The sequence below is a fragment of the Equus caballus genome, chromosome 4 (assembly GCF_041296265.1).
Source record: "Equus caballus isolate H_3958 breed thoroughbred chromosome 4, TB-T2T, whole genome shotgun sequence".
NCBI lineage: Eukaryota > Metazoa > Chordata > Mammalia > Perissodactyla > Equidae > Equus > Equus caballus.
Window position 1 is genome coordinate 104,763,384 of NC_091687.1, and position 16,129 is coordinate 104,779,512.

The 16,129-nt window shown below is 39.5% G+C and overlaps 1 protein-coding gene across 1 annotated transcript in view; it reads left to right on the forward strand.

Moving 5' to 3' along the window:
- Positions 1-16,129, forward strand: part of CNTNAP2 (contactin associated protein 2) — a 1,879,249-nt gene that overhangs the window by 1,632,750 nt on the left and 230,370 nt on the right. Inside the window, exon 16 of the mRNA XM_070265133.1 lies at positions 70-240. Within this exon, the coding sequence (XP_070121234.1) occupies positions 70-240 (171 nt within the window). The remainder of the gene's footprint in view (positions 1-69; positions 241-16,129) is intronic.

Sequence of the window (16,129 nt, forward strand, 5' to 3'; positions counted from 1 at the left end):
TAATTAAAACTCAAGAAATGGATATCTACCATGATCAGTTACCGTGGTTTTTTTTTTTTATTTCCACAGGGAATTATTGGAATGCTGCCTCTTTCCCAAACCCATCATCCTACCTGCACTTCTCTACTTTCCAAGGGGAAACCAGTGCTGATATTTCCTTCTACTTCAAAACATTAATCCCTCGGGGAGTGTTCCTGGAAAATCTGGGAAACACAGATTTCATCAAACTCGAGCTGAAATGTGAGTATAAGCTCTTTGTCAACTCACGAATAGTCACTTCTTTGTCACTTCAACCTGGACTTAGCCATGATTATGAAATTTCATTTGATTCGAACATCAGTGGTTTCATTTGTTTCAAGAATGGTGCTAGAAGGCAAATATACAAACTTGAGAGAGACCTGGGTCCCTGTCCTCAGAGTGCTCACAAGGAAGCAGGCTCATACAGATTCCCAAGCAATGCTATCCCAGGAAGATGAGAGAGAATATATCGCCCTACTAATATGGGAGTAGAACATATATTTAAAGTTTTTGTGTGTGTGTGTGTGTGTCTCCTTTTTCCCAGGAGACAGGGTTAAGAGTAGACAGAGCATTGTGGAAAGTGATCAGGAATAGAGAATAAGAGAGTAGGGTAAATAACACAAAGGCAAATAGGGATAATGAAAATAAACATCTGTAGGAGTTAGTGAAGCAGCATAGACAACAGTGTTGGTGTCATTCAACGAAACTTCAAGTCTGCAGCTCTCCAGAAGAGGCTCCCCCATCCACATACCCTCTAAAGGTCTAAGTTCTGGTTTTACTTAGCCAAGGATATGGAAACTAACAGAACCAGAGCAAGAGCAGATGCCGCCTAGCTCAGCTCAGCTTACCTTGGATCCCAAAGACCCTTCTGAGGTCATGGGGTTTGGGGGATGCCATCTGTGGAAGATAGGGGTTCGCTGGATCTGAGAAGCGCAGTTTTCATCCTACCAGGGCCAGTTTGTGCCCGGGGCATAAGTTCGGCTTTAGGAATTTACAATCCACAGACTTCCAGGTTTGCTGAATATTTGCAAACACCAGGCTCTCCTGGCTATTCAGAAGAAGACAGAATCAGCAAGACGACAGAAGCGACCAGGAAGGAAAACCAATCAGTGTCCCCACGTCCCTCCACAATATCTTGGTTCCTGCTCCCGACATCAGAAGTCTTCCTCCTAGACTGTGCCCTTTATCTCAGTGTTTATGTTACTGGGTGTGATCTGAGAATGGTCCCAAACCCATTTCCCAAAAATATATGATGGAGTACTTTTCTCCCTTTGTAGTTATAATTATGCAATGTGTTCTTTTAAAAGGGGGATCTCAGGTAACTGTCTTTCTGTTGAAATCCTTCGGGATTCTTTTTGTAAAATGGTAGACAGTGGTAGAGTAAAAAGTGCACAGACTTTGAAATTCACATTCTCAGGTTGAAATCCAAGTCATTGAGTAAATTGCTTAATCTCTGACTCTCAATTTCTTAATCTGTAAAATGAGGATGCTAATTTGTGGCAATTGCTGTGATAGTAGAATAAGGATATTCATAAAGCACTTATTTCAGTGTCTAGCAGTTACTGTTATTATCATCTTCCCGAGGATACTCATTGTAGATCAGACTGAGCCAGATCTGATTGAAAGAGAGACTGAGGACATTCTAGCCTCGAATTAAAAAATAAATAAATAGAAATCTTCGCTTTACTGAATTATGAGTTGGAATTATTTAAAAGGGATTTTCACTTTTCACAGTTAAATTAATTGAATCAAACTATTTTCTGACTTCCATGTTAGTTGGATTATATTTTAGAAATATGGCAAAAAAAAAAATTTTGACAATTCTATATTTGAGTACTTCTATAGGTGTCTATAAAATTGCTTGGATTTGCCCTGTCCTTGTTTGTAAACCCACGCCTGGGTTGGAAAGAAGCTGAACCAGATATAGGAGGAACAGGTGTTTCTCCTCAGCACTTGTGTAGTAGAATTTCCCTTATTTCTGATTATGAAGAGTCTTCTGAGAAGTTTTCAAAGTTTTCCCAGTCTTTTCACAGTATGAAAACTCTGTGGCAGAGAGTGAATTATAGCCCTGTTTTGTGACATAGCTTGCTTTTGGTAAAGAAATGTGGGACATTCAAGGCACAGGTGAGAATCTAGGGCTCCCCCCACCCCCCCCACTCCCCACCCAGCCTCCGCCAGGAGTCCTCTGGAGCTTCTAGTAACTACTAACCAGGAAATAACCTTTTTAAGATCCCCCAAATGGCAGAAATATCAAATGCTTGTCATTATGTAACATCTCCATGGGGGTTCAATGGAGCTTTATGGGGGGAAAAAGGCAGATTTCTGTATTTCAAAAAAAACTTCTTCAAAATAAACAAGAAGTGATGCTTTCATGAAGAAGGTGGAGAAAAAATGGCCATGACTGAGGCTTGCTGCTGCCCCACTTGTCACATTTTTCTAGTGAGACTCTTCTCTGTGGGATTCATGGGGAACTGGGTAGAGATGGAGAATTCTCTCAGGCTCATTTCTTCCTTAGGCTGATTAGTCACTCTGCAAACTTAAAGGTTTTCACAGCCATGGCTGGCTACCAGAGGAGGCTCAGGAAAGACAGTTCCTGAAGGCAAACTTTTTAAAACCGTCTCTACCTTTTTCCTCTTTAACATGTTAGGCCTTCTGATCTCTTTCTGATAGGAATTCCAATTTTGTTTCTCTGTGTGTATCTCAAGGAATTTTGTCACAGTTCACACCTACGTGGTGATGTCCAGAATAACATTTCTGTTAATTAACCACATTGTGCCCTTCTGTCAGAAGTGGAAGATTCTTGACCCTAAGAACAGAAAGTCAGTTACACTTAGTCAATGAGAAATCATCAACATCTTAATGTGCAAATAAAAAAGCATATGTGACAAAATTAGAGTGATCTTCCTCATTAGCACACTTTAAAGGTAAAAGTTTAAGGCTATATTTCACTTATTTGTTACCTGTATGTATTCATTCATTCAATGAGTATTTACTGAGTACTTGTTATGTCCCAGAAGTTGTGCTATGTGCTGAGGGAACACACTCAAATCAAGCATGGTTTCTTTCCCTCAAAGATCTGTTTGTTTTGGAAAGCAGACAGTAAATCAGTAGTTATGAGAATAATTAAAATATCTCAGCTTTATTCAAACTCACTATGTCTCAGACCCCGTTGTAGGGACTTTACATAAATCATCTCACTTATTGTCCTAACCAGTCTTTGAAGTGGGCACCACCATTAACAGCTCTATTTTACAAAGGAGGAAACTGAGGCACAGGGTGAGTAAGTTGCCTGGCCGAGGTCACACAGCTAGGAAGTGGCAGAGCTGGTGTTTGACCCCAAACACTTGTTATTTGTCCCAGAGTCATTGCTGTTAACACTATACCACACTGCCTCCCAGTGACATCGAGAGAGAGGGCTGAGAGCACCAAGTAGGAATAGTTAAAACTGACTGGAGTGACAAGGAGTGCTTCCTGGGGAATGCAACGCTTTAATTAAATCTTGACGGACGAGCAGGAGTCAATGGGGTGAAGAAGGTGGGGGAAGAATAGGGATCAGGATGGGAAGACGTTACGGGATGAGAACACCAGTGAGTGAAGGTGTTGGGCACTGAAGCTAGGACTCAAGAGGGAACAGATACAGCCAGGAACCCGGTGCACTTGGGAGCGGACAGCTAGGGCTAGAAGGGTAGGCAGGGGGCAGGGCATCAATGTGCTCTGTGCTGGGGGTGGAGTTGACTTGACTTGACCCTGAAAGTCACAGTGAGAAGGGGGCATGTCACAATCAGGTTTGCACTCACCAGAGAAAAGGTGCAAAGCCAGAAAAGCAGCAATGGGGCCTGTGCTAAGATAGCAGCAGAGTGAATGGAAAGAGAGCAAGACAGCCATGAAGGGGTGTAGATGTGAGAGATATTTAAGAGGTAGAGTCCGCAGATTCTAACAAGACGTTATGTGAGAGTAAAGTGGAAGAGTGGCTTCAAGAATGAAGCCAATGTTTCCGGTTTTGATGATTCTGTAGGTGGAGCACATTTTACTAAGGAGAATGGCGTTTGAGGGCAAAATGCAATCTACATTTTGAGCTTGAGCATCTGCAGGTTATAGGAGCATCTATCTGAGTGGACGCATCTAGAGGATACTATGTATACAACTCTGGAGCCCAACAGAGAGGTCTGAGTTAGAAATACAGTTTGGGAGTCACCATCACTTAAAGAATCATCAGGAAATAAATATTTGGTGCCTTTGGCATGGATGAGATTGCCCAGAACAAATGTGTAGAGAGAGGAAAGAAGATGTCCAAGAATGGAAACCACATTACTGGAGAGAAGGAGGAAAGCTAGCTCGTAGAAGACTGGCAGGGAAGTAGGAAGACAGCGGTATCCCAGGGACGAAATGAAGAAAGAACTTCAAGAACCAAAAAGGACTGTTCAACACTGTTGAGAGGTCACTAAAATAAGGACATAATGTGCCTATCAGGTTTAATATGTAGACGTCATTGTCAAAAAGGAACACAGTGCCTGGGGTGAGTGGACAGGGATATGGAGATCAAGGGATGATGGTTTTGTTCATCGTTCTTGTTGTTGTTGTAAATGGTAGGAACTTGGCATGCATATATAATAAAGAGAAAAATACGCTAAAGAAGGTGAGACTGGAGATATGTGAGAGAAAGGGACTGGCTGAAGGAGTGAGGTCCCCAGGAGGTGGGAAGAGTGAGACCCAGGATCAGAAGATCTGAAGGGACTGAGGGGAACAGGTCACAGTAAAGACGAGAGCATAAGCCATGGACTAGTATAGTAGATCCCTTTCCAAATCAGAAGTGATTTTTTGGTTTTTTTGTTTTTGTTTTCTTATTGTTTTGTCAGTATTTTTGAGATGACAGAGGAATATTATTTTAAAAAATTAACTAACCATGGAAATATCCATTTATTTTTTAAGAGTTACCCCTAACTAGACCTCTTTAGATCCCTTTCCTGACCAAAATGGTGATGATGACCTGGTCCCATCATCAGGCCACCACTTAACTGGACACCTGCTGTGTCAGAGGCAATGGGGTAGATCCTGGAGATTCTAAGGTGAAGACAAAAGAACCCAACGCTCTCCCCTAGGGCGGGAGACAAACACTTCAGTAACAGTATGGATACGTATCTTCTATTGAAAGTTTCCTATGGCCAGGCACTGTTCTAAAGCTTTTACAGGTGTTAACATTTTCAGGTTTCACAACAACAAGTTTTATCCACATTTTACACATAAGGAAACTGGGGCACACAGGTCACACAGCTGATTCCAGATACGGTGCTTATGGTCATCAAAAATACAATAAGTAAATTACAACAATAGGCATGAGTATTATAAACATCCAGTGGAGAGGTACATAACCCATCCTGGGAAGAGGAAGATGAGATGATACCTGAACTGGGTCATAAAGAACAGCCAAAGAAGTTGGCTAGATGAAGGCACAGGAGGAAAGAATTCTAGGAGGAGGGACAATGCAAACCAAAGCATAAACAAAAGATTAGGCATGGGGAACATGATGGGTGTTCAGGAAACTGCAAGCGTTTGGTTCTATTAGAGTACAAAGTGTGACACAAGTAGTGGAGAGTTTTAGGCAAGGCTCAGACTGATTCTAAATATTCTAATTATTTCGACCACTATTTATTGAGCGCCTACTATGTATGTGCCAAAGGAGAGCACAGGAAGAATTAGACATAGTCCCATCCTACAGTACATACAATCTAGTGGGAGAACCAGTATATAAAACAATATTTCAGGTACGATGAAATAAATATTAGAGGTGCAAGCAATATACTGTGGTTACCCAGGTGAGGCAATAATTACATTTGACTGGAGAGTCAGAAAAGGTTTCTTCAAGAATGTATCCTTTTAGCTGAGCCTTCAAAATAAGTGGGAAAGAGCATTTGAGGCTCTGGATGGCAAAGGAAGAACCCTACAGAGTCATAGATGGCATGGACACATCAGAAAGGGGTGGCTGCATCTTACACTGATGCGGCGAGGGATATGGAACACTGTACATTGTAACCCCAGGGCCGGAACAGTGCCTGACACATGGTAGGTGCTGAATAAGCATTTGCTGAGTGAATGAAATGAATGAATGCGGTGTTAGCCTAAACGCAGAACCACGGAAAATCTAGGTGCAGAAGATTACCATGATTGACGGGCTGGTGAGCAAAACGATGACAAAGAATACAGTGAAAGGGGGAAGAACAGATCATGGGTGGTGAAATTTTGGAATTCAAGATTTCACAGGAAAGCAGCTTGGATGATAAGAAGGTCTAAGAAGCATAGTCTGGCCATACAAGTGGGATTCTAGATTGTATGAAAAGGCAGTGGGGAAAGTCAGGGAACTGGGAGGCCAGAGTGTTGGCTGGTCATCCACATCACTGTTGATGTCCCTAGTGGTGATGGCAATGGACGGAGTGGACAGGGAGCCTGTGAGCCAAATGTTACAGTCCTCAGGTTCAAAGGATGATAGAAACAAGAATGGGGCGAGGGTCTGTCACAGGAGGATGCATTGCTGAAGGAAGGTTCTGGTGCCACAGAATGGAAGAAGCACTGAGAAATGAAGGATATGCCCGGCTGCCCTGCTGGCCCCAAGATATGGGCCACTGGGGAAAGCCGTTGCAGTACTGATGGTTACATTTCCCTTAAAATAAACTGGAATCAGAGGAAGGAAGCCTTTGGAAGTACTTGATGATAAATAGTGACCATAGCATTTTAATTTTAGTTTAACAATTTAAAAGAGATTTCAGAGGACACAATGGGAAATTTTTGAAGGGGATGTTGACTGGCTAGGAAACATTCAGGAAAAGCAACCAGAAATTATTGTAATACTTCATCATAAGTTTCCATGTTGACCAAGTTTGAGCTTTTTAAGATGTCAAGATGACTCGGAGAAAATATTTTCATCTAGCAGGCATATCTCCACAAAAATGTGGAGGCAGCAGTCTAATGTCCTGCTAATCTTAGGAAAGAGTATTAAGGAAAAACTTTCATTTTCCAAGGTGCAGCGTTCTGCAAGACAAACGCTCGAGAAAGTCACAGAAGAAAACATTCTGCAATATACAGAAACTGATAAATCGGAAGAAATAAACTAATGGCAATTTATCTTCCACTATTTCAGAATTGGAACAACTTTTTATATTAAAGGAGCTTCTCTTGCGTAGACATGAGGAATGTCTAATTCCACTTGACTGGCCTGTTGTGTCATTGGGGTATTATTTAGGGTGTTTTTTCTTTTATATATATTGTGAGTTTCTATTAATACAAATCAGGGGTCAGTGTCTGGACTTTTTCTTTTAATTATCCAAGGCAACTTAGGTTATCAACATAGATTTAGGAAGAATTTTAGTGTTTCTACTACTTTGCAAATCTAACTATGAGCTCAATTTGTATTAAAGATTTGGGATCTAAAGAATGATTCTGACTTGGTCACTACAATACATAAGAAAAAACATTACCTGTCCAAAAATATTTTTTAAACATGTATAGCAACACCATTGTGATTTTTTTTAATTTTAAAAAATTTCTATAGCTTCTGATTTAAAATTTTCAATTTCAAATATAGACTCAAAAAAGGTGAGATGTAGGGGCTGGCCCTGTGGCCGAGTGGTTAAGTTCGTGCGCTCTGCTGCAGGCGGCCCAGTGTTTCGTTGGTTCGAATCCTGGGCGCGGACGTGGCACTGCTCATCAAACCACGCTGAGGCAGCGTCCCACGTGCCACAACTAGAAGGACCCATGATGAAGAATATACAACTATGTACCGGGGGGCTTTGGGGAGAAAAAGGAAAAAAAAATTAAAAATAAATCTTTAATAATAATAAAAAAAAGGTGAGATGTAAATTAAAGATGAAATGTATGCTATATTAAAGCTATTTAATATATTAGCTGTCTGCATTTATTAAATGTTAAAAGATATGCAAATAATTGGTAAATAACAAAGTCAAATTGCATTTACGCAGATTTCTTTGCCAGTCTTACTAAAGGGACAGTTATTTGAGCATATGGCATAGCTGCCCTAGAGTTATAAGGATAGAATTTAGAGTAGGATGTCCTCCTGATAGGAAGTTACCTTAGATGTTACCTTAGATGTCACTGATCTACCCATGTCTGCCAATTTGGAAATTTCTAGAAGTTGGGAATTCCTCTTAAGTTGGTCAGAAGGAGTCATCTCTCTACAGAACTTGTGGTCCTGCCTTTCTTTCTCCATACTCCAGAGGCATCTTTAGAAGACCACTCCCCTATTGAAATTCTGCCCACATGAAAGATTTTTTTTTTTTACTGCAACTACATTTAAAATATAAAACATAAATAAAACCGAAGTCTTTCGTTTTCCTAAAAATGACAAAACTTCTGCAAAACAATTAATTCGGTGAATTGCCTGGAAAATAATAGGCACCCTCATTAAAGAGCATCTTTGCACGGTGTTTATCTGCATAGAATATATGTTGTATGTCATTGCTATAGAGAAATGCTAAAGTTTCATAGAGATTTTTTCTGATGGAAGTTTTCCTCTCACTCATCTTCTCTGATTCTAACGTTTTCTAGATTATTTATTGAGTGTGGTTGACCACAAAATCTTTCCCTTCAAAAAGTTGGCATGTTAAAGTGTCAAAAAACCAATTACTAGAATCACCCTGCCTATGGCCAGCTGGAAGACAACAGGCATTCCAGGAGGAGAAGAGATTAAAGATGCTTGAATTCATTCCGTCTTATCTGAGACAGAGATGGGAGAAAGAATGTGCTAGTAGTACTCAATATTAAAAACATGGATTAGTGAGAAAAGTAGAAATTATATATGGATTTATAATAAAGTTAGAGACCTTGCATCTGCTATTCTAGACATTAATAGTGTCTCTGCAGGCTTGATATTTTTATAAAACCAAATCCTTCAAGAAGGGAGAGTTGGTGCCATCATCAGTTAGTGCATGTTACCAATGCTGAAGAATTGATTCAACTAAGGATGACACTTGGGACCAATTAATTCAAAGCTGGTTAAAAAAAGAAGAAGATACAATAAATCAGGGAGTAGAGCTTCATTTAAATATAGTGACTGGAGAAGATTACTTGAAATAGCTCAAAACCAAGAATATCTCAAAAGGCCAAAGAGAACTGTTAAGTACAACCATGCTAGGTTTTTACAAATCATCAGACAAATACCTAAATCAAAACCATGTGACAAAACAATGGCTAACTGAATATCAACTGGAAACCTTACAGAAACAGTTCTTTACAAATCAAGAGTTCAGGGAGTTATCTTTTTAAAGACACATTTTGCTCAAATTACAAGATAAGTTTTTTTTTTTTTTTTGAGGAAGATTAGCCCTGAACTAACATGTGCTGCCAGTCCTCCTATTTTTGCTGAGGAAAATTGTCCCTGAGCTAACATCTGTGCCCATCTTCCTCTATTTTATATGTGCGACACCTGCCACAGCATGGCTTGACAAGTGGTGGGTAGGTCAGCACCCGGGATCCAATCTGGCAAGCCCCAGGCCCCCGAAGCGGAGCACATGAACTTAACTGCTATGTCACCAGGCCGGCCCCACAAGATAATTTTTTGTAGCAGTCAAAATAGGAACTTTGATAGCCAGCCCTGATAGCCTAGTGGTTAGAGTTCAGCACGCTCCTCTTCCAAGCCCAGATTTGTTTCTCAGTCATGGAACCATGCCATTCATCTGTCACTTCCCATGCTGTGGAGGAGGCTCATGTAGAAGAAGTAGAAGGACTAACAACTAGGATATACAACCTTGCACTGGGGCTTTGGAGAGGGAAAAAAAAGGGGGGAAGATTGGTAAAGATGTTAGCTCAGGGCAAATCTTTCCTTGCAAAAAAAACAAATAGGAACTTTGAGGGCACAAGGAGAAACATAAGGGCTTACATGAAATCTAATATAGGACTAAGGTCATAGCTAAAATATATTCTTCTTAAATACTCTCGGGAAAGAAGACTTGTTTCTATCTCTATCATATTCAGTTTTACCTTTTTAGCTTTTATTTTCTAGTTTAGGTAGAAACTTCCCAATATGCAAAGGGACTGTGTTCTAGGAGCTTCTGAACTGGTTATTTGGAAGCTGAAATGTATTTTCTTATAGACATAACATTATAGATGGCACTCATATTCCGTGGCTAACCATAAAGAACTTTGTTATTTGTTTGTTTTTTGAGTGTGGCTGAAAAACAGAGCTGCATGCGCCAGCTGAAAGTCTGGGTTCTGGGTTCTGGAAGCCATTCAATGTCAAATAGAAACGTCGAAGAACAAAGATAATTTCTTCCCATGTTCAAAGGTCCAGCTCATCCTTGACGAACTTCCCAATAGGGCAAGTTTCATTGGCCTTTATATTCTAAGCACAGTCCTGCCTCTCCTTCCTTCAGGCCCTCAGTTCCACAGGGTTAGTATAGGAGGTGCCTCAGACTTTCACATGTACCAATCTAAAGGCTCCCACGTGGCACCCAGGCGCTTCTCTTTGCTCTAAAACATCATAATTCTATGAGCTACAGAATTCCACTAATTCATTCAAATATAGCATTACAACCTACATATTTTCTGACTATTGTAATGTTCTGATCCAGAGCTGGATGTTGAAAATAGAATAAGACCATTACAACACAATTTATGCCTTCAAAATTCCAGTGGTCTGATGGAGAAGATTTTGAAGAAATTTTAAGAGATTTTAATTTTAAAAAAAAATTTTTAAGATTTCCTCTTGTCTTATAAATAAATGAAAAACCTGTGATAAGTTCATAGGAGATATAAGAGTAGACATATTCTCATTTAGGAATAACATGAGCTGCTGTAACAAATAAAACCCTAGGTTTCAGAGGCTGTATGACAGTCTACTATGCATGTTTCTGTCCCATGAAGATCTTCCACACAGTCACTTAGAGATCAAGGCTCCTTTCGTCTTGTGGTTCCACTATCTCCTGGAGCTTTGGAGTTTCTAAATCCAGTTGGCAGACAGAGAAAGGGAGGGTGGAGAAGCATTCTCTCTTCTTACCCACTCTGGCCCAGAGGTGACACACACTCCTTTGTTCTCATTCCTTTCGGGGTAGCTAGTCGTATGGCTCCACCTCCACGCCTGGAGACTAGGAAACGCAGCTCCTGGATGGATGGCAGCTTTTCGCGGGTAACTATAGAAAGGAGAAAATAAACTTTTCATGAAAAGTTAGCAGTCTCTGCCACACATACTCGGGCAACCAAAAGGAGTAAGCTTTCGCCGTGCCTAAAGACACTGAGGTAGGTTTCCAGAAGGTTCAGCGTTTGATTTGCACTGAAAGATGACAGGCAAATAAATCAGATAAAGGCATTTTTCCAGAAAGTAAACAGCATAGAGAAATGCAAGTAGAGAAAGAAGATCATGGAGAATTTGAGGAGCTTGAAAGAACATAGCTAAAGCCCAGGGACCAGTTAAAAGACGTTTTTCTTTAAAGTAATGACCCACTCACACATCTGTGTTAAGAGTTTGAGAAAAGAAAGCTGGCTGGACCTAAAGCCTCTTAGGAAATGACTCATTTTATTTGCCTTTGTGGATAGTGTTAAAATGATCAAATTCGGTTTTCTGCATCTCTGAATTTGATTCCTCTGATGAGAACTGATGAGAATGCCAAATGACGTCTCAAGAAGAGTGGTAGATAGTTAGTATTCTGCAGTCTTTCTGGATGAGTGCAACTAGAGCCAATGAATAATAGAAACAGTGTATATCTGTCAAGTGTAATTATAACACTGAATTATGCTCATCTTGCATTCCGATTCCTGTATACATTAGTTTGAACATATGAACATGGTGGCACTTCAGACCTGTGAGGATTTTACTTTGAAAAATAGCATGCCCTTATTTTTAGCCATTTCTAATATGAAAAAAATTCATGTCTTATTCAAAATTGTTTTATGGTAAAGTTTAACTATTTTCTTTCTTTTTTTTTAATCTTCTCAGGTATCTTAAAAATAGGAAAGAAGTAAGAAGGAATGTTTCAATCTAGTTTTAAATTCCGTCTAATTTTCTGTATTTTAATGAAATCCCATTCTTTGCATTTTGATTAACTAATCTCTCTGATTAAACACATCTTAAAATTATAGAATAGAGTTGCTTACAATGTCACCGACTTTCGCAAAAGTGAAAAGTATCAGGTTGTAACTTTTAAAAATTATACAAATATTATTTGTTTATTGTTGAATGATTTAAAAATCCAGAGAAGCAAAAAGAATAAACCAAAAAAATCAGCTATAATCTCATATTCTAATATATTCAATACTACTCTTTTACTGTGCACATTTCCAAACATTTTTCTATGCACTTATATATAACTTTTTACAAAAATGAGATCGTATGGTACATACTCTTTATAATCTACTTGTTTTGTGTAGCGATATTTTAGAAACACATTTCCATGTCAATTTTTTAAAAATTCCACAACAGTGATTTTTTTTTTAAAACTGAAGGGAAAGACTAATCAGAATCTCCAATAGTAAATGTGTAGTTTGGAAAATCGTAATTTTATATTTACAAAACAAAACAAAAAAAGCTATTGTTTTTGTTATACAACCTACAGAATATAAAGCACAAAAAATTGTTACTGGTTGGTAGGATGTTTATCTGAGATTTTCAGGGGTTTGTTTCATTCCCCATCAGCCTCCTACATTTGGGCAGATCAGCATCTGGAGATGATAATTAGATTATTATGTCAACAAATGGGAGCTTGGGTTACAAAAGACTGGGAAACACAGTGTCTCAATTGCCAAGTGTTCCATTTAATCAACTATCTCCTATTTGGGCTTAAAGTTTTAAAGATAGATTTCACCCATTCTGTTCTGCTGGCTTCCTGTTACTAGTTCTCAGATCATCATACCACACAGTAGCAACTTGCATACTTGAAGTATGCAGTATGCTATTGCTGTTTAAGGCTTGCTCACTTACCGCAGCTTCAAGCAGCAGGACAGGCTCAAATGATGAAAATGAAAGACCTCATTCAAGAAGGCCACACAAGGATGTGCCAGCAAGACCATCCTCCTGATGGATGATCCTATCCCCAAATTGGTCCATTCGTTCACCTTGTTGAAGGTATGTCAACCAGCCTGAGGCAGAAGCTGGCAAGTAACTCAAACCTACCCACAACTGTTCTCTCAAAGGAGCTATTCTAGACAGAAAGCATGTTTCATTAGTTCATCAAGTCATGAAAAAAGTAAGCATGGTTGATTGAACGTCGTACAACCTGGCCCTAAAAAATGTTCTCACGTGTTTTATGTGTACAATCTTTAGGGAGGCAAATATTTACTTATGCAATATAATCAGGAAAGTTGTCTTTTCATCTATTACAATCTGAATAAAGGGGAAAGGAAAAGTACTTTATGATGAATCATTGTTATAATTTAATGTTATCCATTTCCAGAGAAATGCTTTGTTCAAGAAGAAACTGGTTGGCACAACCATAAGGGACACTGTGAAGTGATTTCCTGTCATTTTTCAGAGGTGGGAATATCTGACCTCAGGGGTCTATTAACTATTTTACAACTTTAACTGAGCGTTTTCCTAAGATCCTTTCAACCCTGAAATTCTAAGATCCTGTATTTTTAATATTCAACCCTAAGATTCCTCATTTCTAATATTCATCACTAAACAGAAGATACGAATCAAATTTAAGTAATCATAGCTATAGAAAAACTATTAAGATAATCAGGTCAGGTATGCATTTCTTGCAAAGATTCCAAGGAAAAACTTTTACAGAAGTCTTCTACCTTTAAGAAAGCTTGTTGTGTAGAAAGAAAGCGATTCTCCTAGTCTCTCATATCTCTCTACATTCCCGTTTAAACTCTCCATTGACCCTGAGGCATAGTTTCACTTTTTCGCCACTATTTGCCAGGTACTGCAAATGCACTGTAGTTGAAGTGCATCTGGTATTGTAATGGAAAACAGAATAAATCTCTTTATATTCTGTGTCCATAGCATGTAGAATATAGAATCTTCATTTAGCACTGTTTTTTCATTAGAGAGGTTTTGTCTGAAGTCGCACTAAGCTGGCATTGAAAGGATATGCTAGCTAGAAAATAATTTGCTACAAAACAAAGAGGTAAAAAAAGCCGTGCCTATGATATGCCATATAAGGTGGGCTGAAACTCAGTCCATAGCAACCGGGAAACAGACATCTTCTTGTCTGTTTTCCTTCTGATCGACTTATTCACAGCCTTCCAGCCGGCACCCTCCTTTCAAAGCCTTATTCTTTCCTCTTTGGATCTTGTCTTTGGATTTTCCTCCTTTTCAGTGTCCGCATAAGCATAGCCATCCATAGCTCATTCATTTAGAAGTTATAATTAACAACCAGAGGCACTCACAACTAGAACATGCAACTATGTACTGGGGGGCTTTGGGGAGAAGAAGAAGAAGGGAAAAAAAGTTATAATTAATTAATTGACAGGTATATTGTCTCCTTAAAAGTTTCAGCTTGGTCCAAGTTAACACTTATCGGCTTTTTTCCACTTCAAGCTATTTCAGTATCTGGTCATGTTACCTCTTTGAACCTCAATCCTGCAGTCCACTCTCCTTGAACTCTCCGAATCACTGTATCTCAATGAGCCTGCTCTCTCTGACATCACCTAAAACCAAGCCCATAAATTACCCCTGGTCTTCCACCAAAGCACATTTCCTTCGATGCGTGTTTCTCATTTTGCCGCACAACCTGCCTGTGGTCTTTGACGTTCATCCCCTCCTCTATCCGCTCTCCGCTCCATCTCTAGAGAATCCTCAGGCATCCAGTTTCACAGCTTCTCTGTAGAAGCTTCTACATTTCCTTTTATCACAAATACTTTTCCCCACAGTCTCCATCTGGAACTTTCATCTCTTCTTCCAAACTGGGCACTCTCTGCCCAGCACACAAGTCTCCGTTGGTTCCAAACATGAGGGCATTTAACACCTGACCGTATGTGCCTTGCTGAGGACAAGTACTGTTTTAAGCCACATGTCATTTGGTAAAGATTTTTGTCTTTTTCCTTTTTAAATCATACAGGTCCATTAATATTCAAGAAGTCATTCTCAGAAGGTGGTTAAATGCCTGGAGAAAACTAAAATTAGAAAGGCTTTGCATTTTAAAGGCAGCTCTCTGTTTTTGCATGACCAATGGTAACTCCCTTTTGCTTCCTTTTCTCTGTGGATGCCTTTGTTTGTGAAGTTATTTTTTAACCATAATAAAAAGCTGAAAGGCCAAAATACATAAAGAGAAATATTTTTCATACTCAAGAGGTTATCAAGATACCAAAGGTTTTAAAATGAGTTCATAACATTGATTCTTAAGCTCCAGGCATTTCCTTGAAGAATTTCCAAAAGACTTCAAATATATTTTCCTTGCCAGTGTTCATTTTCAGATGTGTTTAACACCAAGTTTTCGGGTGTGAATATGCATATTTGGCTTGAAAAGATTTCTATATTCACAAACTAAGAGTATAATAAAAGAAAAATAGGGTTTTTTCCTGCATAATATAAAAAGCAGTACAGTATCGTTAGAAAAACAGAAGCTCTATACTTGGTTATAACTGGGTGTTAGCATCTCACCGACTCGATTTCTTTCTCTCAGTGGTGAAGGTAGGCCTGGAGGTCGGACTCCATTCTCTGAAGTCTTTCAATCTCAACATTGTTAGATTCAATCACATACTTCTAAACTGAAGTGAATCTTTTTGTTTTTGCAGAAAGTTAGGACCAACTGAAAACTTAGAGGGACCACAGCCACACGACATGGTGAATACTTATGACACCCACTGCAAGTTCAGGGGGTCCCCAAAATCATCCTCAGTTTTGATAATTCTCTAGAAGGATTCACAGAACTCACCAAAGGCTGCTATACTCATGATTACGGTTCTTACAGGGAAAGAATACAGCTCAGAATCAGACAAGAGAAGGAGCACAGAAGGCAGAGATGAGGAAAAGTACCAGATGCTCAGCTCCCAGGTGTGCTCTCTCTGTGGAGTCATGGACACAGTACTTTCCCAGAATTGACTGTGACAGTATGGTTGCGGTGCTGCCAACCAGGGTGGCTCCTTGAGCTTCAGTGTTCAGAGTCTTTACTGAGGCTCCAACACATAGGACTGATTGACTGCCCAAGTGGCTGACCTCAGTTTCCTG